Genomic DNA, 22,746 nt, shown 5'->3' with positions numbered 1-22,746 from the left:
AGAACTTATTTGTGGCTGAAAGGAAACAGAAGGGTTTTGAAAGAAACAAGCAAAAGGAAATATTAATGATATCTTAATTCAGTAATGGGACACTGATGCAACAGGACTTTCAAATGTAGACAATGGGGAGAAATTGACATAAGCATGGGGAGGAAAAGAAAAGCCCTAATTTAAAAAATGTATTTAGAATTGAATTTCACGTTATCTGCTTGGAATCCAGCTGGGGGTATTTAATAGCAACAGAGTAAAAACTAAATGCTCTGTAATCAACAATTTGGAGAGTTAAACTGGTACTAAGCCATACACAGCATCTTTACTACTTGTATATTACACTGTTGTTCAGGGCAATGAAAGAGGGGCCACCAGACCTTGTGTCCCCCTGTGGACTGATTACTAGTTTTGACTTCAGCACAGTATTCATCTTCTTGGTAGCCCAGCTTTCTGAAAGATAGAAAATTTTCAGTGTCCTATATATAAAAATGACACATCTGGAGGAAGTACTTCCTGCAGTGTCTTATTTGAGCAATTTTATGATAAAAATAGTTCTAATTCATCTGGAAACTAAGGTGGCTTGTGCATACCTGTAGCAAAGTGTCTTACACAGCACATTTCCACTGCCAGGAGCTTTTCATGTTTTGCTATTCAGATAAATGAAGCAGTCCGGTTTTCCACAGCTAATTAAACCCAAGCAAAGAGTACATTTTTAGATATAAAAGCAGGTTATTAATAATCTGACTAGTGCTTTGTGTTGCCATTATTGAGTTGAACTCAATATTGAGGCAGTGACTTGGAGCAGAATAGCTATACCCTCATTTAGCTAGTATAACCTGTACAGTAATATATATTTTTACACTGTAAGGGGTTGAAGTCATAAAGCTGCTTCACTCTACTCTTAAAGTAGCAGGGAAAAAAAGCTTGCCAGTTAAATAAATACATTACTGGTGAGCTGCGCGCTTTTTTTTTTTTTTTTTACATATTATATTCCCTTCCAGTGTTACCCTGTTATACCTCTCAAAGTTTTCTCATTTCTCCTGATGGTCTCAGTTACTTGCCATTGAACAATGACATAAAGCAGTATTTCTCCATGCTAACTTAAGTTCAAATCTAATTCAGAATTTTGCTTCTGTTTTTTAACTGCTGTTATCTCACATGTGACTTAAGACATTTCACCAGGGATTTTTGATTTCTGTTTGTTGTCTCACCCATCCCCAAGATTTGTAGACTCAAGAAACTGAGGGAGAACAAACTCTCTCTGCTTGCTCAGTCATCCTAGGCTATTGCTGTGCCAAAAATTTACTGTTTATGGTTTTATACTAAAACTTATAATAAATTTAGCAGTTATAAAACAGAATCCTAGTTCCTCTGTTCTCATCCCTACCAGCTACTCTTATTGATAGTTGTTTTAATAGATCAGTTGCAGAAAAACACCACAAGAATGGAAACAACAAAAGGTTTATATCTGTGCATTTCCTCAGCCTGAGGGGGAAAGTGAAAACCAAAGAGGAAATGGACATAAAATTTTATGTAGGTTTAGACATTTGTAAAGTTTTGGGAAATTATTTTGGTTGTCTTCCTTTGCTCTAGTGATGTAAATTTTATCACAGCCACTAATTCAGTGAACAGGAAAGAATTCCTTGCAAACTGTGTTTTTTTGTTAAAATCAAGTAACATTTTCCCCCACTCCAATTCTATTAGAAGAAAATGCAGTATGAGACAGATATTCTCACCAGTCTTTTTCCAGGCAGTACTTAATACTTGTGGCTTTATTAAATACACCAAGAAGTAGTTCTGTATAAAGACACCTGCAGCACCATGGGTGAATTGCCCTTATGCAATATCTATGCACTGACCTCAGAAAAATGCAGTAGTTGCAGGAGTGAGAAGGGAAGAGGTTGCTTTAGTTTGTCCTTACTCACTGTTGCTTATGGTTACGCCTCATTTTACCTGTGCCCAGTGATTGAAGTGCTTAAAAATGGGTCCCTATCTAGTGACCATCAGGCTGGTGTGCTGGAGATGGGATGCTTTTGGCCCACCTGTTCCAGCAACCTGGCTGAAAGAGCTCTGCTCCCTCAGACATCAGGTGGGACTTGGTGGTGTCTCTGTTTAGAAACAGTCAGCTCTACTGTCAAGGTTTTGGTGGCCACACTGAGAGTGAGGAGTTCACTGCCAAAAGGCTGTAATGGCACTGTGATTCAAACCTCTCTTGTCTCTCTGGAGATAAATCTTGGCCCTGTGAACTAGAGAAGGTTTGGTTTACCAAGTGTAAACCTCAGCAATCTCTTTACAAACTAATTCCATACCTACAGTTGTATGTTGTCTGTTTTAATAAAATCATAAATATCCTCTTGGATGTAAATTCTAGGCTAACTGATATGGTCTGGCTCTGCAATCAAAAAATACAAGGCACCTGTAAAGGCAATGGGTTTACAGCCACTCTGCTTCATCAAAGTGTTGCCAGGTGTCTGGAGTGCTCAGCTGAATGTGTCTGCTACTTTTTATGCAGTCTTATTACTGTACAGATAGAGCAACTACAAAATATGTTGAGTAGTGTCAAAGGAAAAACCTGTTACCTGCAAACAAGTAGGAACTTTAGCCTGACTTCTACAACATTTGTATAGACCTTCAGCTGCTCTAAACAGTCATAGCACCACTGGCTGCCCGAGTTGCTCATGACAAAACAGTCCTTGAAAATGTTAGCTTTACACGTGAAGGCAAAAGTTTTTGCTTACTACAACGCAACTAGCAAAGGAAGTGTCAAGAGGAAGAAGGTATGCACATGAGAGTAAATATTTTGATGGTTAGACCTGGTAAAGGGACTGGTGACTGGCTGGTCAGAGCAAGGTGAGGAGATGCAACACCACCTCCAGCTGGAGTGTTCTTCACTTCTGTTCAGTGCATGTGATGCCTCAATGTTAGGACCCTTTCAGATTTTCTAGGATTATCTGGGGTTTTTGCAGTCTTCATTCTCCACATCATTTGGAAATTGAAATTACGTGTTTATCAGCACAAGACATAAACACCAGATCTCTGTACATCATATTTTTAAATGGAAAAGTGGATGTATGTGGGCCATGGAACTTACTCTGCCTTTCCAGAGATCATTTTATGTAAATAAAACCAAACCTGAATTCATTTTTCTTCTAAAAATATTTTTGTGCACACACATGTATTTGCATTTGAAATGTCAAGTGCATCTTCAAGTGATTGTTGTTAATCTTGTCCTTTTATGCGTCCTTCCGTATATTTTTATAGTTTCCGATTAGTAGAAGTATAATTTTTAATTACATTTTGAAATCAGCAGTGCAGATTGCTGAGAGGAAAAGCTGAGCGCTCTTCATTGCAAAAGCATTTTTTCCCCTAACACCTTGTTTTGTGCAGACACAAAACACTAAGCTCTAGAAAAAAAAGTTCTGCAGAAACTTGTAACAGCTTGCTTAGTCACAATATATGAGAAGAGAACCTCAGGAGGTTCATCGGCAGTGTGTCACATTGTCTTCAATTCCATTGTCAGCTGTCCCAAGAAATATGAATGACTGCTTGGGTCTGTGAAGAATTTATGAAAACGCTATTCCCGGTGTGAGAAGCAGTTGCATCCCCAACCAAATCACTGGTCACTGGAAGGAAGAACACGCAGCAGTTGATGTAAAATAGTAGCCACAGATTTTTTCATTTTGCTGCGTTCTCTTTGTTCCTAGCATGGTGTTTTGTCAGACTTTGTGGGTAGAGGAACTTAATTTTGATGTGTAGGTGACTAAACACTGATGTTTCCAGAGAGTCAGTTTATTTCAAAGTTCAACCTGCTGTAAACAATACCAGCCAGTGCTGTTGGCATCATTTGCTGCTAAGGTTGTGCCCTCAGGGCCTGTCACAGGTGGCCTGTAGAGACTGGAAGCTGATGTATTTTTTAAATCAGTGAGACTTTAATATGAGAAATGCTTAAATAGTAGCTTAAATAGTACATGGTTCAGATCCTGTCTTATCCAGGGTTTTTTTTTCCTGAGGATAACAAGAAAAAACACATTTTTAGGTAATCAGAGAAAGTTTCCTGGACATCATAAATCTGAAGTCCTTGGAGGCCAGGCAAGCTTAGTGGAAGGTGATAGAAACTTTGAAAGGCTGACTCAGAATGTTCTGATTATTCCCTTATAAATCTTCTTCTAAAAATCAAGGAAAATGAGGAAGAGTTTAATTTTCTTTCTACTGGAGAAAAAAATGCTGCAATATATTGGTACTTGTGAAAAAGGAAAGGTCACTTTCTGTGACTTGTAGAACTGTGACAACAATTAATACCAAAGAGTTTTTCTGTAGTTAAGAGGAAAAAAAAGTGTATCAGGTTGTACATTATATGCAGGAGCAAATGTTTTCATGGATATATATACTGTCCTTAAGAGAGAAAGGCTGCAGTAGTCTACACTACACTGATCCCTATTGAGCCAAGTAAGAGATGATGAAGGAATGCCAGCATCACTGTGGAATTTGCATCTAAGAGATAAATTTACTGAAAAATCTCTTGGTTTTACCATAAATGGGTGGTCATTTTTATACTAAAACGTATTGCCCCTGGCATGGGAAACTACAGAAGGATGCTTTTTGTGCTGCCTGATAGTCTGACTTTTTCTCTAACATCAGCAGCTATTCAGCATACCATGCCAAGAGGATGCAGGTGTTGCAGAAAGAAAAAAGAAAGCAAGCAATTTAAATAATTCCCCTCTAAGTGAGTGCTTATTCAATCAAGTGATGTGCAAGAGGACTGCATATTGATATATTGAAAAAGAAAAAATTGCTATAATCCCTAGCCATAATTGGGGAAAAAAGTGAACACTGAGATACTATTTGATTTACTCATGTAGAAGATCGAATGCAAAAAACCAGCCCACAACCCAACACCCCAAAACAACAGTTAATTATGACTAATTGTCCTTCTGCTGATGTTATGAAAGGTGCTGTTTGCTGAAAGCCCGTAATTTTCGGTTCCTTGCTAATAAAAGAGGTGGAAAGTGTTAAATATTTCTGTATTTTGCAGTCAACTGAAAGACTGTAGTCTCCTCCTTCCTTGCTGTTACAATTGTACTTCTAGGTAGATAAGCTGTAAAGCTCAGAATATGGCAAGATGTCGGACCACATGAGCAGGAGATGGTGTTTTGCTTGTGGTGTGAAAAGGCAGCTGCTGTTGAGGAAAAGAGTATATATGTCATATGTCATACTTCATACGTGTGTATCAGATAGCGAACATTAAGTCTAGAGGTAAGAGCAAATTGCATACAGCATTTAGGGGCCTAAGTAAACACTAACTAAGAGGAAATCTGGCCTCAGTTGTACCACTTGTTTCCATGAAGAGCAAGGACCTGTTCTAGCTTGATGAGAGATACAGATGCTGTGAAACATCTTTCCCCATATCAGCCCAAAATAAATGAGGTGGGTAGAACTTTGCCAGAAGTATGTATTATCTTGACTTTAATTAACAGCGCTAATTTCTGTTCCACTTAATATTGCTTGTAGCTGTTGGAGACAAATTATGTAAAGCTATATCCAAATACATTAACCAAGCCAGATAAAATCTTGGCCTTTTGAGGTTGCAGAGACACAGCAAATGCTCAGGATTTCTGTATTTTTTTTTTTTAATTTTTTTTTTTTTTTTTTTTTTTTGTACTGATGCTGTCTCATTCTGGTTTGAAATGTGGTTTTGAGCATTTTGTGAGATGTGGGGTTTCTGTCACAATGTTCCTGGGTTTTTACATGCTGTATTCTGATAAAAACAGTAGGCAGATCATATTTCTTTATCTGCAGGAAGTCAGAAGGTTCTTCCTACTTATCTGGGAATTTAGGAAGAACCCCTTTGGGAGTTACAACATACCTGTGTGGTTATGAGAAAATTGGGTGTGTAACAGCTCTTTCTAATACTCCAGACTTCTAGAGCAGAAGCCTGCTCTATGGAGAGCTGGGTTTTGTTGTCATGAGTCTTAGTGATGTACTTCTGAAAGTGTTTCTTCAATATGTTACTTGTTTCAAGTGTACAGACTACAAAAGGAAAAAATGAGTGCCAGCAACAGTGTATTTGTTTTTTGCACATCTCTTATTTATCTATAGGCTCACACTTCCAAGGACAAAGCAACACCAGTGCTTGTGGGTACAACCTGTATATTGGGATTTCTAGTTGTGCCAGGGATGAGCAAAATTGACTCAGTTGCTGATATAGCAACTTGCAGTGAGATGAACTGTGGAAATAACTTTAGCTGCCAAAAAGCAGTTATGCAAATTTATGTAACCTACATGTATATATATTTATATTTACAGACACAAGCTAATTCTATAAAATGTGGGTGGAATTCACTCACACCTGTGACATGCCTGATACACACACATCTGATGGCTGGCTTGCTGACAGTATGGAAAGTACTTGCTTGTGACATGCTGCTCTCATCCGTCTCTTTGAAAAAACCTAGCCTGTGGCCTTCATGTGTTTCCTGTAATCAGTGGGTTTTGCTGAGTACATGTGGGGGGTATTCTTAGTTATTTTTATTACTGTATGATGAACCAAAATTTACCTTGTTATTTTAGAGTTAATACTTCATCAGATGCATCTGTTGCCTACCTGGTAAAATACACACAAAAATACCTTTCCATCATATCAGCTGTCTAGGGAACTGATCACAAATGGAAGGGTTTTTTTAGTGCACTACTCTTTTTTTTTTTTTTTTTCCTCCATTTACTAGCAAAAACCTGACATTTCACATACTAGATACTAGCAGCACTTTGAGAAGGACATGCAGACTTTCATTGCTCTGGAGCTTTTGAAAGCCAGAAAGCCAGGGCCTAATTAGAAGCTTTCTCTAAAGATAAATGAATGGGACAAGGGATGCATATCAATCTGAAGATTCTGTCTAAGCTTACAGACATCTCAGATCATTTGTTCCTTTTTTTTTTTTTTCATTTTTTTCCCCCAAGTCCTCAGTCATTCTCTTGTCTCAAGAGAAATTTTATTTCTGAAGGAGTTCTTCAAAGTTACTCCCTTTAATCACAGAGATGGAGAGAAGTTTGATGGAGCTTCTGACAGATATTCCTGTAAGAAAATGAAAATAATAGAGATTTGTTCCTTAATAATGTAAATGACAGCAGATTCAACAGCTGTTTATCATCCTCCTCGGTCATTGGTACTGCACTGATTAGGCACTGCACTGAAGTGTGGTAAGGCTTAAGTTTCCATCTGAACTTCTTTATGTTCTATAAGGGAGGGTGCCAGCATTGTAGGACTGGTGCTTTGGGCCTGACATAATTGGTACTGAATTTTTTAGTATTCTGTTTCCAACAAGGAGGCCTTTTTTGTTATCAGGATCTTTGCATTTCCTCTCATCTCCAGTCCCCACAGGCTCCTCCCTTCCTCAGAGATTATATACTGAGAACAAGAAATAAAATGGAAAGATGGGTATTCAACAGGCAATGAAAGCAATAGCATAATTTTTATGTTCATCAAAAAAGGATCTGTTGCAAAGCCAAGTCACTAACCTTTACTCCCCGTCCATCATGGGACTTTTCAGGAAGAGCTGGGCTCTGCTCCATGGTGAGCTTACATGGTGTGAGGAAGTTCACTGATGTATCCTGTGAGCACACACAGGACTTAGCTGAGCCCTGAGAATGCCGGTATTAGGTCCTTCCTAATTAATCCACCCTTCACCAGTATGTCTAGCTATCACACTGTGGACTGTGTGGGCTTTTTTAGGATTCTCTCCTTCCTGCTGAAGCCTGTACAGAATATCCTGCAGCTGTGAGGTTCACAGAGGACTAAACAAGATACTTCTTGCTCCAACGATAATGATGGTCTGCATGGAGAAGTTAGGTTCAGTCTAGGACTGTGTTCAATCGTGGAGGTCAGAGGGGAAGGGTGTGCTTAAACAAAGTTCTTTCTCTATCTCTTCCCTAAAACCCTCCAGGGCAGCATAACCAAAGTCCCCTGCTGCTACAGCTGTTAGAGTCAACTCGGAGATGTCAAGGGGAGAGGAGATTCTGGAGGAAAGAGGGGTAAGAATGTGGTGTAGGTGCCCTGTTGTCTTAGCCACTGTTGCCCACATAGGATCCACTTCTAAACAGCTGCTCAGAAGCATTTTGTTTGAGATGGCAGCATGGCTTTCTGAGCCTTATGTGGCTCAGAAGAGGCAGATGTTCTGCAGTGTGTTGGTGTTTGAGGCTCAATGCATATATTATATTGTTTGTCAGTTTGTGGTATCCTTTCAGGCTTTCTGGTTATGGGTTCCTCCAGTGAGGTTTATTTTATTTAGCATTCAGCATTTTAGCTGCACATAAATCTCTGTATCTGCAGCTCCTACAGCAGGCATCTCTCTGAAGAAGCCTTAAGATGTCATAATATTTGAAAGAGAAAAATGAGCATTTTTTGCTAGCACCTGTAATTTAGCAAAATAATGGGCTAGGAAGCACTTCTTATCTCTTGATGAATCTGATATGAAAGACAGTTACAGCTTTTCAAACCTGGCTAAAACTATGAATTATCATACAATATTTGAATGGATCTAATTTTGGCAGCTGTCACACAGAAATATTTTACATACTTTATATTAGTAACACCTGCGGAGGGGCTGTGGACCTTTTTTGTTGTGTGAAATGAGGGAAACAGTACAGTAACTACTGTGGAGATGTTTGAACACATAAATTGCTTGCATGAAATAATTATTCCTAATAGAATGAAAAGTTTGGATGGATGGACTTTAATCACTCTTACAGCATCCTTGTGAGAGGCATATCAGAAACTGTAGCAGGTCTGTTACTTTAATGTTGGTATACTGCTCAGGTTACTGTAAAAATATATTCCTTGTCATTTCAGGAGCACTGGAGGTATGAATGTGAAAGTTTTATCTTATTTTCTTTGTGAAGGACACATTCAAAAAACTAGGAAGAGCCTTGAGTAATCATATTATGTCACTGTTAACGACCTTCTGTAAAACAAATCACAATTAGAGCTTAAGTATCAGTTGGAAATTGGGCTATAATTCTAGCATTTATTCTGGTTTTTGATACGGTAAAAATCCTTCCTACCTAGCCTGATTCTCATCTTGACGCTTTAACATTCTGCTTAGTGTTTATTTTATTTGGTTTGACACTCACCCATTGTATTTTGCATGAGTTTATTGTTATGCTTTGCATGAGCTGAACTGCTCCACCTGATGGTGAAAACGAGAAAATGCCGTCTCTCATGCAATGAGGATTTATATGAAAAAAATGTAATCTAGTGGAAGCATTTAATGCTGTAACGGTATGTGTGCCTTAATCCAGGACACTTGCTAATGATGTTCTGCCTCCTTTACATTTGGAGGTGGAGCAGATAAGGTTATGTAAAGGAGATGTATAAAGATCTTCGATCGACAGTTTTCTCTCATGTTTCTAGGGAGATAGCCAGTGGGTGGGTACTTGTATTCTAGATATGTGCTTCTCAAAGTCCAGACCGGAGATGCAGCTGTGCTTTGCAAGACATGCATATCTGAGAGGTGTTGTTCCTGCTCGTGAACACAAAGTGAAGTGTGGCTGCTTGGTAGCTGTTGATTTCGTCATGTTTCTATTACCCAATGTGGAAATACTTAATGGTTGAGTATATTGGGTAGAAGAGCTTGTCCATATGGTATTTGCTATCTTGAGTTCATTTAGTTGCATAGAAAAGGAGGTAAAAACTAAAGAAGTCTGAAAAAGCCAACCACTTTAAAGAAAAGATTTAAAAGTTTCTCTTGTGGCATTGAAAGATAATTAATCACATAAATCTTGTTCAAGCAGCAAAGAAACAGGAAGTATAACAGAGCTGTATATTCCCAAATCTTTTAGTTTGCCCAGCTTTTTGCAATGCAAGAGTCTTTAGGTGCATGCTACAATAAATTTGTGTCTGGCACCTTTCACATTGCCCTAGAATATCAGAGTATTTATGTGTGATATCTGTCATCTCAGGACGGTCGTGTCTTCAGCCAGGAAAGTAAAAGGTATGATTTGCTGTCTTGAGCTGATGTGGCCGAAATGAAGGATGGATCCATGGATCCTGTATGGAAGGATGCATATATGTAACAGCACACGCAAGGAACTAAGTTCTTTAAAGTATTTGAGCAGCCTAAGGCCAAGATTTCATGTACTATTGGCACAGTAATGTGAGATCTGACCACTGGAGAACAAGTTGATTACCTTCAGCCTGCCTTCCTGCAACAGTAAGGTCATGCTGCACCAACCAGAAGCCTCTGTGAGCAGTCAAGTTGCTTCTTATTCATACTGTGAAATTTTGAGGAATCTCCTTGTTGTATTCAGTTTTCTTAGACTCTATCAAAAATTGCAAATTTTAAGCTGTTGCTGTAGGTTTTTTTTCATTCACTTCTATTAACCATATACACTTACATTGCCCAAAATGGTGTGTACAGACTTTTTTTTTTTTTTTCCTTTCTCTCTCAGACACCCTGGCTCTGGAATACCAGACAGTGCTGGAACGGGTATCCGTATCAGGTAAAAGTTACAGTGCTGCCTAAAACCAAAAATGACATCTCTGCAGAGCTCTGTTTTTATTATAGTTGGAGATTTGTGGCAGTATGAGTGGGCTTCTCAGCATTTCAGAACATTGCTAGATGCTCCCTGTCTTGCTTGAGTTCAATATGGGGAAGATGAATATAGCTGTCACACCTGTTTTGAAATGAAGCACAAGATCTGAAAACAGATCTGGGAAATCTAACTGTGAAAGCAGATGTCTGCAATGGCAGTAGAATGGTCATTTTTTTACAAAGTTCTGAGGGTACTGTAAGTTTTAGCAAAGCCTCAGATTTGTCAGGTTGGGAAAATCCAATATAGTTTTCATAATTGTTATACTGCATACATCATGAGACTTAATCCCTGGCAGTTGGTGTGATCCAAGAGGAGACTGAAGAGAGAAGGTGTGTTTCTCCTTTAGGTACTTAAATAGCAGCTATCCAGTCCTTGCTTCACAGAAGCTTACAAGGAAAGAAGAAAAAATTAATGAGAGAATTGAGAATGGTTTCAAGTCTCTATTTTCAGCAATGTCTGTATTTTCATGACTTCGAAAAGCATCAGCATTTCTCTCTGCTCTAGGTCAAAGTATATAACTTAACTTCAAAGAAAGGACTTAAGTCATTTATCTTCTCTACTAAGGAGAAAAACACCACTATTAAAGTAAAAATGGCTTTTCAGGTTGCGTCCTGCTGCATTCATTCCCTCTTTTAGTCCTCAAAAAAAATTTTGCTCAAGTTTGAAATTTGGTTTCCTTAAAACAATCTTCAAAAGAACAGCAAAAGTATACTCCTTACTGCATTGCTAAGGTTTTAACTAGTTCCAGGAATATTTAATTCTGAGGTTCAAGATCTGGCCATCTTTCACAACAACATAGTTGCTCCAACGATGTGCAGAAGCTGCAGTAACACCAGGATTAATTGTAACCCTACAACTCCGGCAACTATTCTCTGCCAGGGGAAGAAGGAGCAGGACAAGTGAAAGGAGGAAGGTAGAAATTTTATCTGTTTTTATTTGGTTGAACAGTGGCTTCCAAAGTTTGCAAACCCAAAGAGCTTTGAGAAATCTCTCCTCTGCTTTCCATTAGCCTGTGCTACTGGACATAGTTCAAGTATGGGATGTATTTAAACAGAGCAGTCAACCTGCTCTAAAGGATTCAATGTATTTTTCAGAAAAAAATAACTCCTGAACTCTGTCTTGGCTGTACCACTGCCTCATTTTGCCTCCTGATCTGATAGAAGTAACTTTCAACATGGATGCTGTGAGGATTGGTGATTTAATTACCAACAGTAAAGTAGCCATTTTGAGGAAAATGTATCATCAGGCATATGGGCTGGGAGTAGACTTTGAAAACCCGTTAGGGAAAGCTAAGAGCCACCTCTTCTCGTAATACCCTTTGTATAAAAGGATACAACAAGAGATTAAAGTTGTGAGGTATAATTTTTCCTTTTGTTATAAATTGGAGGTAACAAAAGTTTCTAATCTGATCTAGTAAGATGGTCTTAAAAATTTTAAGTTTTGAGGATGACTTTTGGTAGCTTTTTTAATTAGTCTGAATTCTAATTCTAAACATGATCTTCTTTAATTTTTATTTTTTTTTTCTTTAAATTCAGCATCCAGGAGTCACGGTAGGAGTCATTGAGGCATTGTACTAGCTGTTATCCAAATATAATTGACATTGAATTCCAAGAGCTCCAGCAAAGAGTTTGCAATATAAGGAGTCTAACTGGTCTAGGGCATATTGGTTTGGTTGTTTTTTTTTTTCTTCTAAAGGGCAGGGACAAAAAAAAAAGATGTTATTTCCAAACTGGAAAGTATGAAGAAGAGTATTGTCTGAAAGACATGTGAATTCTCTGTGACAGTGAACAGCCCTGAACAGGCTGAAAAGGACAACTGTGTTTAAGTTTGCATGCTACTGTTCTTCAAGGTTGTGTATCTGTTAGAAGTAGTTCAGTGAAGATAATTCAGTAAGAATGACCAGAAATCTTGATCTGAGAAAGGTTGAAGGAATTTGGTCAATAGCCTCAAGAAATAATTACTTCAATTCCACCCAAGGGCTGGAGGGTGAACTGAATAGCATCAGGGAAGCAGCAGAAGAAAATTCAGTGGGGCAAGTGTTGACTTCATCCCTCAGAGATTTTAGGAACAGTCGTTTGTCAGAATTGTTATGGCTGCAGTCACTTGTGCCTTTCAGTCCTGTTTTCCATTTGGTAACAGAACTTACTGTATCTAAAATCATGCTACTAGTGGAGAGGGTTCATCTGAAAGCAAATAATCAAATAAAAGTCATTATCAATGACTATCCATTGTCTTGGAGATAAAAATGTCTACTGGGTGCTAATCAGGTAAGTGCTCGGTTTTCAATTTGGGTTTGTTTTTTCTTCCTTAGGTAGATAAAATTTCCTATCTCGTTTGCTACAAATCCTCTGTAAATTACTCAACACAGCATTGCAGAAATCCAGTTTAATTTACTGTAGATATAGTCACACAGATCATTTGGGTGAGGATTTGCTCGTAAGCACAGAATAGTCCTATTGGAACTGAAACCTAACATTTAAATGAAGTTAAACACATGCTATTGATCCTTTCATGCAGGGAAACCATGATATATTTAGAATCACCGTACGTTATTATATATGGGTTTAGAAATACTAATGCTATTGTTAATAAAGCAGCTGACAATCTTAATTGTTTTACTAGAAATTTTCCCCAGTGAGTTCTCTTGCAATAATGAGTATGATGGTTCATTGCTAGCTCATTTTCTCTTCCTTTTTTTTTAATTACACCTAATTAAAAGCTTACTGGCAGTCTCACTAAATCAGAAAAGGATTCTATTGGCCCAATAAATGGCTTTAAAAGATTGGGTTTGAGTGTACATATAAAGCATAAGCATATGTCTATATTTAAATAACTCACACAGAGCATTCAGTGGGCATCGCAGGACTGGTTTTCAGCTGCAAAGAACTGGTCTGCAAAAGGGAATGGGAATAAAAGAGGTGACTGAAATGCCTCTTGCCAGTGGAAACAGCTCATGCCCTGCTTGGGTGCATGGTTGTACCAGTGCAAACTGCTCTAGAGATGGTTTATCTAATCCCTCAGAAGATGCTTTCTGGAGCTTCTCCTGTGCCAGTGCCCCTCTATCACCACGATGGAATATATAACTAGCAGGGAGGCACAGTTGCATGGATATTATAGTAGCTCCTAGGACTGACTCGCTTACATACTAGCATTACTCTAACCTGCTCTAGCGTTGTTTCTCTTACTCAGTTTCTTATAGTGATGCATAGCAAGAGGTTTCAAGCAATCTTTCAAAACAGATTTATGAGACTCAGAATTTAGTTTGTTCTAGGTTCCAAATGCACAACCTAATAATTTTTTTTTGTATCATTACAATACTGTCAAGATTAAAACATAAGAGGAGGGTAGGTTGGGGAGCTTTATTTTTCCAGAGCCTTTGAAGTTTGAAAGAGGCAACCATCATCATTTTGCTTACATAGGATGCTCATGTATAATTCAGTAATCCCCCTGTGATTAACCATGTCTCCTATAGACCTCGGCTGCCTTGTGATATCAGTTAGACTCTATTAACCTTTTCTCATCTCCATCTTTCAGCCACTGATGCCTGACCTTCATTATTACTACATAGTTGAATTGTCATTCTACTGGTCCTTAATGTTTTCTCAATTCATTGACATCAAAAGAAAGGTAAGAACAATGAGACTGAAAACATGGAAAGCTTTAAGCACATATCTTTCTTGCCTTGAGGAATACCTGTATTACCTGTGCAGTGAACTGGAAATGCATTCTTTCTAGTCACCACCTCTTGCAGATATTTGTCCCTGAGAAACTGGTGTTGAAGTCCTTGTCTTACTCTGTTCCTGTTACTATGATGTGGTTTTATTCTGTGCATGGAAAGAAGAGCCTGGAGTAATCAAATACTCAAGGAGAAGTAGCATCAGCCAAAAACCCCTCAGCTCTCATGCAGTGCTAAAAAAGTAGCTAGTAGATATACTGTTCCTTCTCAGAGTTAAATGTTGAATTATCAATGACAGAGCAAGACTACCTCATCACTTCGGTAAGATCTATGAGGGCTTTCAAATTATTCTACAAAGGGATGGTAAAAACAGGGATACATTTAATATTAAAAAGCGATGTTACATTTAATCTTACCTTTACAGTTATGAAATTTCAAGTAACTGAGCATTGCTATTAAGGGGATATTATTCAAGAAAATAAAACTCTGGCCGGATAAAAACATTTTTCCAGTATCAGTAGCAACCTGTTCCATATTCCTTCATCCAAGTTCTCTCCTCCAAGGAGAGTGCTAGTCCATTACAGAACAGGCAGCATGACAGTCATTCTGTAATAACAGTCCATTGAGCTATTCTTGCAGGGTTTTTTAATGTTGCAAAACTTGTTTAAAGCATTTGGAAGGATTTTATATTTTTATGTGTCTCCTCCTCCTAGTCATTTAATTAAATTATTGTAGGCTATGCTAATGGGAAAAATCCCTGTTTACTAGAATTTTAGCAGAAGCATAACTCTGAAAAGATAAATAAAGGATCTGGTATGTCCTGAATAAATTTATCTGCTATTTGGAACACAGTGTGCTCCTAGGAGTCTTGTGTCAGAGCTACGTATATAGAAAAACACCTCTCTATTTGAATTTCCAAATTTTCCTAGAAGTAGAAATCTCAAGAAATTGAGATGGATGGTAAATTGTAAACAAACCAATCAATTTAGGATAAAGGCATGTAAATCCCATGCTTACGTTGTCTGTAGATGCTAAACATTCTGTTAATTGTGAGCTTGAAATGAGTAAAACTTCACTGTTTCAAAAAACAGATACAGAAAAACACTGCTCAATGGAGCTGTATGATAGTGGAGGTAAATTTAAATCAGGAGTAGCACTGACAAATACAAATAAGCTGCAGGTGCCAGCAGTACTGAATAGCCATTTGACAATATATCAACCAAAGCCAAACCTCTGCAGCAATGTTACAGATTTGTTCAGGTCATTGCTGCAGAAATGTATTGTGTCTCACTAGTCCACCTACATTCATATTCAGCCCTCTGCATTGTGCCATTGCTTATATTTTATTTTCTTTGTGCACCTCACGAGGGAGAGGAAAATGTAACATTACAATTGCAACAGTGCTGCAGTTTTGCAGCACAATACATCTTTAAAGAATATTGAATTGATTCCTGACTAGTTGCTTTGCTCATGTGAAAAGTAGTTGGAGGCTACCTGAACAGCACCTAGGTTTAATGCTGAAGTACGCTTCTGAAAAGGGACGATGGGACGGTCAGTAATACCTTTGCGGAAGACTACTGTGGAAATGGAATGGAAGATGGGGAAGTGCTTCGCTAACAGCTAACACCCCTGCAGCATATTTGCAGTGCTTAAACCCAGAACACCTGGTCAAAGCAGTGTCCCATGCATTGCTGTGTCTGAGAACATCCAATGTCCAGCAGAGAGCAGGAGCACAATATGTGCAGTGCAGTGATAGCAAGTCAAAAGCCTTTCATTATAAGCACCCTGCAGGAGACAGTAGAGGTGCCATATTTATAAATAACATATTAGATCACTGACCAATTTGGAGTGTGGAGACAGTTCTTTTTGTAGTGTAAGCAAAAATGCTAACTAGGAAGATCAGTCTGGAGAAATGTAGCCGTGTGCTGGTGTCACACAGTAAAACTGTTCTGTGGCCAGGGGCGAGTGCAAGCTGTCAAGGAAACCCACAGGCTGAAAAATGTTAGCACCAGGAGCTTACAGCAGTTGACAAAAAGTACTGCAAGCTTGACAGAGACATCAGCTCTTGCAGCACCATAGTAGTTCTCTTTTAAAGATTAGGTTTAGTGTAAAAAATGTGGAAACCTCATGCAATGTGTGAAATCGTGCCCATATTAAATAAGGCTCTGTTTAACTGGAAGAAGCAGGAAATTTGCCAGATAATATCAGATGCTGTCATAATACCTTATGACATCTTATATAGAGCAGATTAACAGTTCTCAGCCTGAGAACTGTTCTCAGTTTTAGCAACCTGTTGATGTTTTCATGTTACTATGAGAGGAATACTTTTATCTAAGTCTTGGTTATCATTTTAGATACTTTAAATTCAGCAGTGGCTGTGTTGTAGTTTGGGATGATCAAAAGTGCCCTGGCAGCCTTGTGCACTGCAGGAATTCAGACAACCGCTTTTATGCCACTGGGTTTGTCTCCAGGTGAGGGGCGGTAGGCGTTCTCTGAAAGCACCAGCACTCAGCACTGGCCTAAATCCAACACTGGTCTTTTACTCACTGTAGCTCACGAGAAGTGTACTTGCTGCTTTCCAACTCTGTTTTATTCTTCTCTAATAGTAAATTAATTACTTTTAAATGACTTCCACTTGGTTTGCTGACTTTCAAATACACGTTTATCTTTATTTAGGTGTTACAAATTCCACCAGATATCTTTGACTGGTTGAAGAGGTGTAAGCAAACTATTTAGGCTGTTTCACATACCTACCATTGACATTAAGTCAGCTAACTGTTATAGTTTTGTAATGGCATGTTGTTTGCTCCATAAATATCTACTATGTTGCTGTAATGATGTTCTACCCTTAAGGGTTTTCATTTTCAAAGACTGCAACATGGTATGATATGGCTTTTTATCATCTCTGTCCAGTTTCCCGTATTCCTTCTCCATTAAAAACAGAAGAAAAATTAGGTCAGGGAACTTTGTTACTCTCACAAATCCCTGATGAGTTTTAAAAGCTGTGAGGCTTATTTACATGCTTTCTGGATATCTGAAGTATTGTTTGACAGAAAAATATTTGACAGGTGTATTTAAGGGAATGTATAAAATTTCTAGTCAATCAGTGTGTTAACATTTTTTAGAAGATCTGGGAGACCTTTCATACATATTCACACCTTTTAGTTCCAAGCATTTGGCAATTCCTAGAGCTTCTGTGCTTTACTTGTTTTAAAAAATGACAGTTCACTCATTCCCAAAATAAAATAATCTGTAGCTGCTAATTTTCTCGAATATCCCATTTTGATTCTAGAAAATTTATGCTGTTTTTCACTAAATCTGGATCCTGGATCTCTTTCTTCCAACTCAGTAAAAAAACAGTCATGGAGCTGATTTATTTTGTTTCAGAGGAAAGGAATTTAGACTGTGTACATTTTGCAGACCTTTACTAGAAAGTGTAGTTTTTGAAACCTTTAGCTGGTGATATTCCCTTTCCTTGTTGATCTATAACACAGCCCATTTCCAGAAGCTGAAGTGACTAATGAAGATGATGTTTTGCTCTTCAGGGACACTAATGCTGCATAGCCAGCCACTTGGCAGTTTAGTCAGTGTGACACGTTAAACAAACATGGGTAGCAGAAGCCTTGATTCTACAGGGCCTGTCTACAAGTTGAGGCCCATGGGGTTTCTCTGTTGTCTGCTCTGTGTTATTCCCACTGATGATATCAGGAGTATGTTCTTTCTCCTCAGCCACATTTTTTCCTGATGCAGGCATATGACATCTTTCAGCAGTTACAACTGGAGGCTACAAATCTGCTGTAAATAAATGCATCTTGCACAAACATATATACAGTTAGAAATACATCTAAAAAAAATAGAAAAAGCCCATTCCTGTACAACTGCTCTTCTGCAGTGCACGGGTAAAAGTGCTTGAGTAAACTGGGAACACAAGTACCACTTGACATTAATGAGGACTTGCACCGTTAGTTTCTATGTATTCATTACCCTTATATATAATTAAAATCTAACAGGTAGCATCTTCAAAGCATAGTATTAATTACTAACGTAAAGAAGTGTCACAAACAGGAAAAAAAGGACCAGAATAACAAAAGTAGTCCTATTTGTATCACTGCTACTTTTTTTAAACAATTTTCAGTAGATCAGTCCAGCATCTCTGTTTCAGAGCTGGCAACGTTAGATAACTGTCTCTTTTAAGAAACATTATTAGAGGACTTCCCTGGGCAGCATTTCTGTAAGGACACTCATGCAGAAGTGCAGAAGACCTGCTGCCCAAAAGCATCAGGACTGCTTAGGAATAATCCATATTGTCAGGAATGCCTTGAAGAGTTCCTAAGAGGGACTAGAATCTCATATTTGTAGAACATGAATGTGTCAGCTATAAAAACAGAGGAAATTTTCTATTTGGCTTCTTCCCCCATTTGGACTGCCTATGTACTAACATAATTGCAGTTAGAAGAAAAATGAACAGTGCCACAGCATTTGCAGCTAAAGCAGGTGAAGAGCCAGGCTGCAGTATGGCTGTGTGGCAGTGCTAGTAGTTTACCTCTGATCTCAGGGAATAAGGTAGGTGCTTTGTTGTTTTGATTATGGTATGGTGAAATGATCCCTATGTGTGGGTTTGTAGTTACTGAAATTACTAAGATGTCATACCCCTGTTTTACCTTAAGACCCATAGAATGGGAAACAGCCTTTAATTCTCTTTTTGTCCAACCTGATTTAAGAAAATGGATTTAAAGCAATGGCTTGATATGACTGCTGAAGAATACTACAGCTCAGCAGGACTGGCCCACAAAAGCTGCCAGAAAGATGCTTGGCAAGCAGGCTGCTTCGAGGAGCTGCTGCTTCTGGCTGCCTGGATCTCTCTCACTGCAGACAGCCCTGCATGAGAGCCACTACATCTGCTGAGAGCTGTGGTAGTAACTTTGCACCTGGTGCGTGGAGAAACTCCCTAGTCAAATGATGCCTGAGATGTTCAGGGTTTTGATATCACTTTCTCAAAGCTGTGTGAATAGTTCTGCAAACTCCAGCAAGACTATTTTTTTTTACTTACTTGGTACCTTGCAGAGAAGAGTCTTATCTTTGCATGTCCTGTTCTCTCAGTAATCAGTCTGGGAGTCTAGGCAAGGCAGACAGGTCATTCCCTCTGCTTTGTCTGCCCCTTGGCGTGAAGCTGGGAATGTGATGTTACGGGATCTTCACCACTCCTGGTATTTTTCAGTAGTAACAGTTACTTGCTGGCCAAATAAGAGTTACTGATCTGGAGACCAGCCTAACCTGCATCATTTGGGAGGCAGCAGATTAGATCTGAGTAGGAGGAGCTGTACCAGCTCATTTGAAGACTTTCTGACCCTGTCACGGTGTGAAGACAAAGCAGCTTCATTAAAAACAAACAAATGAAAAACTGAAACTGGGATTCTCAACTGTGTGAAAGCTATCAGTTGTGCTTGGCGGGTGACTGTTGATAACTCCTGGTGTGGTGGAAATGTGTTTCTCATTCCTTTGTAGCTGTTTGATCTCTTGTGAATGGTGATTATTTTGAATATTGTATGTTGCTTGGTGTATAAAAAAATATGGTGTAATTTGATTTGTATGTACATATGCCTTTTCAAAGTAACTTCAGCCACAAGTGTTTACTTCATTAGGTTAAATTACTATGAACTGAGAAGTGTAGATATTACCTAGCTTTTAATAGTATTTTTGCATTTTGCTAGCATACAATTATTATTTTATTCAAAGTGAAATAATATAGCAAAGTATTTAATGCACTTATGTAGCAGGATCTTTATGTAACATAACCATAATGCTGGGTTTAAAAAAAACATCCATCCATTTTTGTATGAGTACTGAATCTCACTGTTTGCTTCATTGTTTGGTTTTGTTTTTTTTTTTTCCCTGCTTCTTGCTGCTCTAGGACTTTGGCATTATGTTTACACATCACATTGTAACAGTCACTCTGATAACCTTCTCATATGTAACCAATCTGACACGAGTGGGAACCTTGACCTTATGTCTCCATGATGCAGCCGATGTTGTCCTAGAGGTGAGATAATACATACGTCATATAGTGTCTGTATACAGTATTCACTATTCAGAGAGCTAGCATGTCAGTAGGTAGATCTATTTGCTATGCAGAACAAGTATTTCATAAGCAAAGAATCCAATTCAAGATGGTAATGGTGATTAATATAGTGTATTTCCATGCTGAAATATATTACACTTGTAGCAGTACATGTTTGTGACTTCAGGCTGGTTTATGCCTTGATAAGTTGCATGTACAGAGCAGAGACTGGTAATGCATTGCATGCCAGGGAGGGTTATACACAGATTTTAAAATATAACATGGTAAAGTCAACAGCTCAAAATTGCAAAATCTGGAAAGTGGTGACTGCGGGATAGAAGCTCCTGGTTCTTGACCCCTCTGACATGGTGGTGCAGTAAGAACCCTGTCTCCAAAAGAATCAAAGTGTCACGATTTGTTTGTGCTGTGCTTTGCTGGGAAGAGGGTAGTGGACAATTTAGTGGCTGTATACAGGCAGTGAGCTCACCTGGTCCCCAGGTTTTTCCAAGTTCCCATGCCTCTGCATGCAGATGCAAGTGTTAAGTAGCTGGCTTTGGAAAAGAAGGGATGATTGAAATTCTTTTAATTCAAGATGGTCTGTAACTTCCATAGTGGCAATAAAGAGATATTTTCATCCTGCATCATTTTTTAGACAGCACTGGGTGATGGTGGGATTGGGCTGTCCGTGAACTCTCCATCAGGATCAAACCAAAGTTAATAACTATTTTATCTGAAATTATTTTTTTATTAAAGTAGTTATAAGGATCCTGTTATGAAAGATTGTAGTCTCACTGTGTGAGTCACCTATTGCAGAATCAAAATCCTGCCATTCTGATTCAATAGTGCTGTAAATCTGGTTTCATTTTTTAATCTTTTTTTTTAATCTAGAAGGCACATGACTGCCTGAGATAGAAAGCAACAGAGAATCTGGATTTCTCCTGTTAGAAATAATTACATCTTTACAAGTTAATTTTTCTGGCTTAGAAATTATGTAGATCCATTCTGTTGGCTGCGGGTTCACACAAATTTTCTTAATTCTTCTTTTCTCACCACCAGGATGTACTTGAAGGTGTTCATTCCAGATCAGATCAGTGTCTTGGAACTATAAAACCACTGGAGGGCAGCTGTTAGGCTAGTCAAAACCTTACCTTGAACACAGTGAGATACATATTTTTGTTCAATTTCTCTGTTCATTCATTGGCTAAGACAAAGAGAAATTGCTGTTATTCTCATATGATTTACAGACATTCAGTGTATACACTTCCCCATGGGACACATACTTTAGTGGTCTTTCTAGTCCATTCGTTCAGTCTGCTCTGTCTGGAAATACTAAAGCTACTCTGAAGTGTAGGAAAGATAATCACAAGCCCTGAGCAGCATTTCCTAGGAGGACCATTACAACTCACTCAACAGATTTTTTTCTGCTAGGGCAGTGGGTCACAGCCCCGGTGCCATATGAGAGGAGACAGATGCTTACACACTGCTGGCGTTACTGAGGGGAAAGTCAGTGCAGAGGAAGAAAATTATCAAATTGCAAAAGAAGCTGATAAAATATCTTGCCATGATGGGTCACTTGTGCACTAGGCCTGTTTTACATATTATGTATTTGTAAAAATTAAAAAGTATTTTCAGAGGCCACTAGACTCTTTCCACCTACCATTCAGAATGAAACATACCCTGTGGAAAGCTGGAATGCAACATTTTTGCTGTTCTTATTGCAGAAAGTATATTCTGGAGGTGAGGTTTTTTCCATAGGTCATAAGGCGTGTGCAGGTACAGAAGAGTCATAGTAGGATTTTCAGGAATACATAGCTGTTCTCTTAGGTCTGAATGAATGTTGTCTTGGATACTCAAAGCAGCCTAGCCATGGCAGGACAGACTTAACACAGAGTAATTTGCTTACCTAGGAAGCCATTACATTAGCTTAAACTGAAACCTAGGCTACTGAGAGACAACTTTCAGAATCCCAAGCTGAGTTGTTTATGGAGTTTTGGTTATCTTTGCACTGCAGTACAGCTTGTGGGTTGGAAACACCGTGACCTAGCCTGCTGAAGCACTTAAATTCCCACCTATTTGGGGACCTTGAGACTTTTCAGCTTCAGTTAATGAACACTATGACAGTTTTGATGCCAGTGGATGGATGTGAGTAGTTGGAAGTTTGGTAGGCTTCTAGTGTATGAGCCTCACATAGCTGACAGTTCAGCCTGAATCCTTTCTGTCAGGTTCCAGCTATCTTCTAGCACACTTTTCTAAAAAAGCAGGGAATGGGCACTTCAGACCAAGGCAAATAGCTGCACTGTAAAATAAATGCATTTAGATAGACTAGTAAGAGTATCTGGAAGAGCTCTGTTATCCAGTTGTAGTCATGGTTTTCATGCTTTCAAAATTGTGTTGTCTTAGGAGGCCAAATTCCATCCAACAACTACATACTCTCTCC

The 22,746-nt window shown here is 38.6% G+C and overlaps 1 protein-coding gene across 3 annotated transcripts in view; it reads left to right on the top strand.

Moving 5' to 3' along the window:
* The window catches only part of CERS6 (ceramide synthase 6), a 122,898-nt gene that overhangs the window by 72,795 nt on the left and 27,357 nt on the right, over positions 1-22,746 (top strand). For all 3 annotated transcript variants that reach the window (XM_026852850.1, XM_026852849.1, XM_026852848.1), the window contains exons 5-7: positions 10,432-10,482; positions 14,110-14,202; positions 20,163-20,291. In XM_026852850.1, coding sequence (XP_026708651.1) covers positions 10,432-10,482; positions 14,110-14,202; positions 20,163-20,291 — 273 coding nt within the window. The remainder of the gene's footprint in view (positions 1-10,431; positions 10,483-14,109; positions 14,203-20,162; positions 20,292-22,746) is intronic.

This window comes from Athene cunicularia (genome assembly GCF_003259725.1).
Source record: "Athene cunicularia isolate RWA chromosome 7 unlocalized genomic scaffold, athCun1 chr7_part1, whole genome shotgun sequence".
In the NCBI taxonomy this organism is placed as follows: Eukaryota; Metazoa; Chordata; class Aves; order Strigiformes; family Strigidae; genus Athene; species Athene cunicularia.
This window is presented reverse-complemented; position numbering and strand designations above follow the sequence as displayed.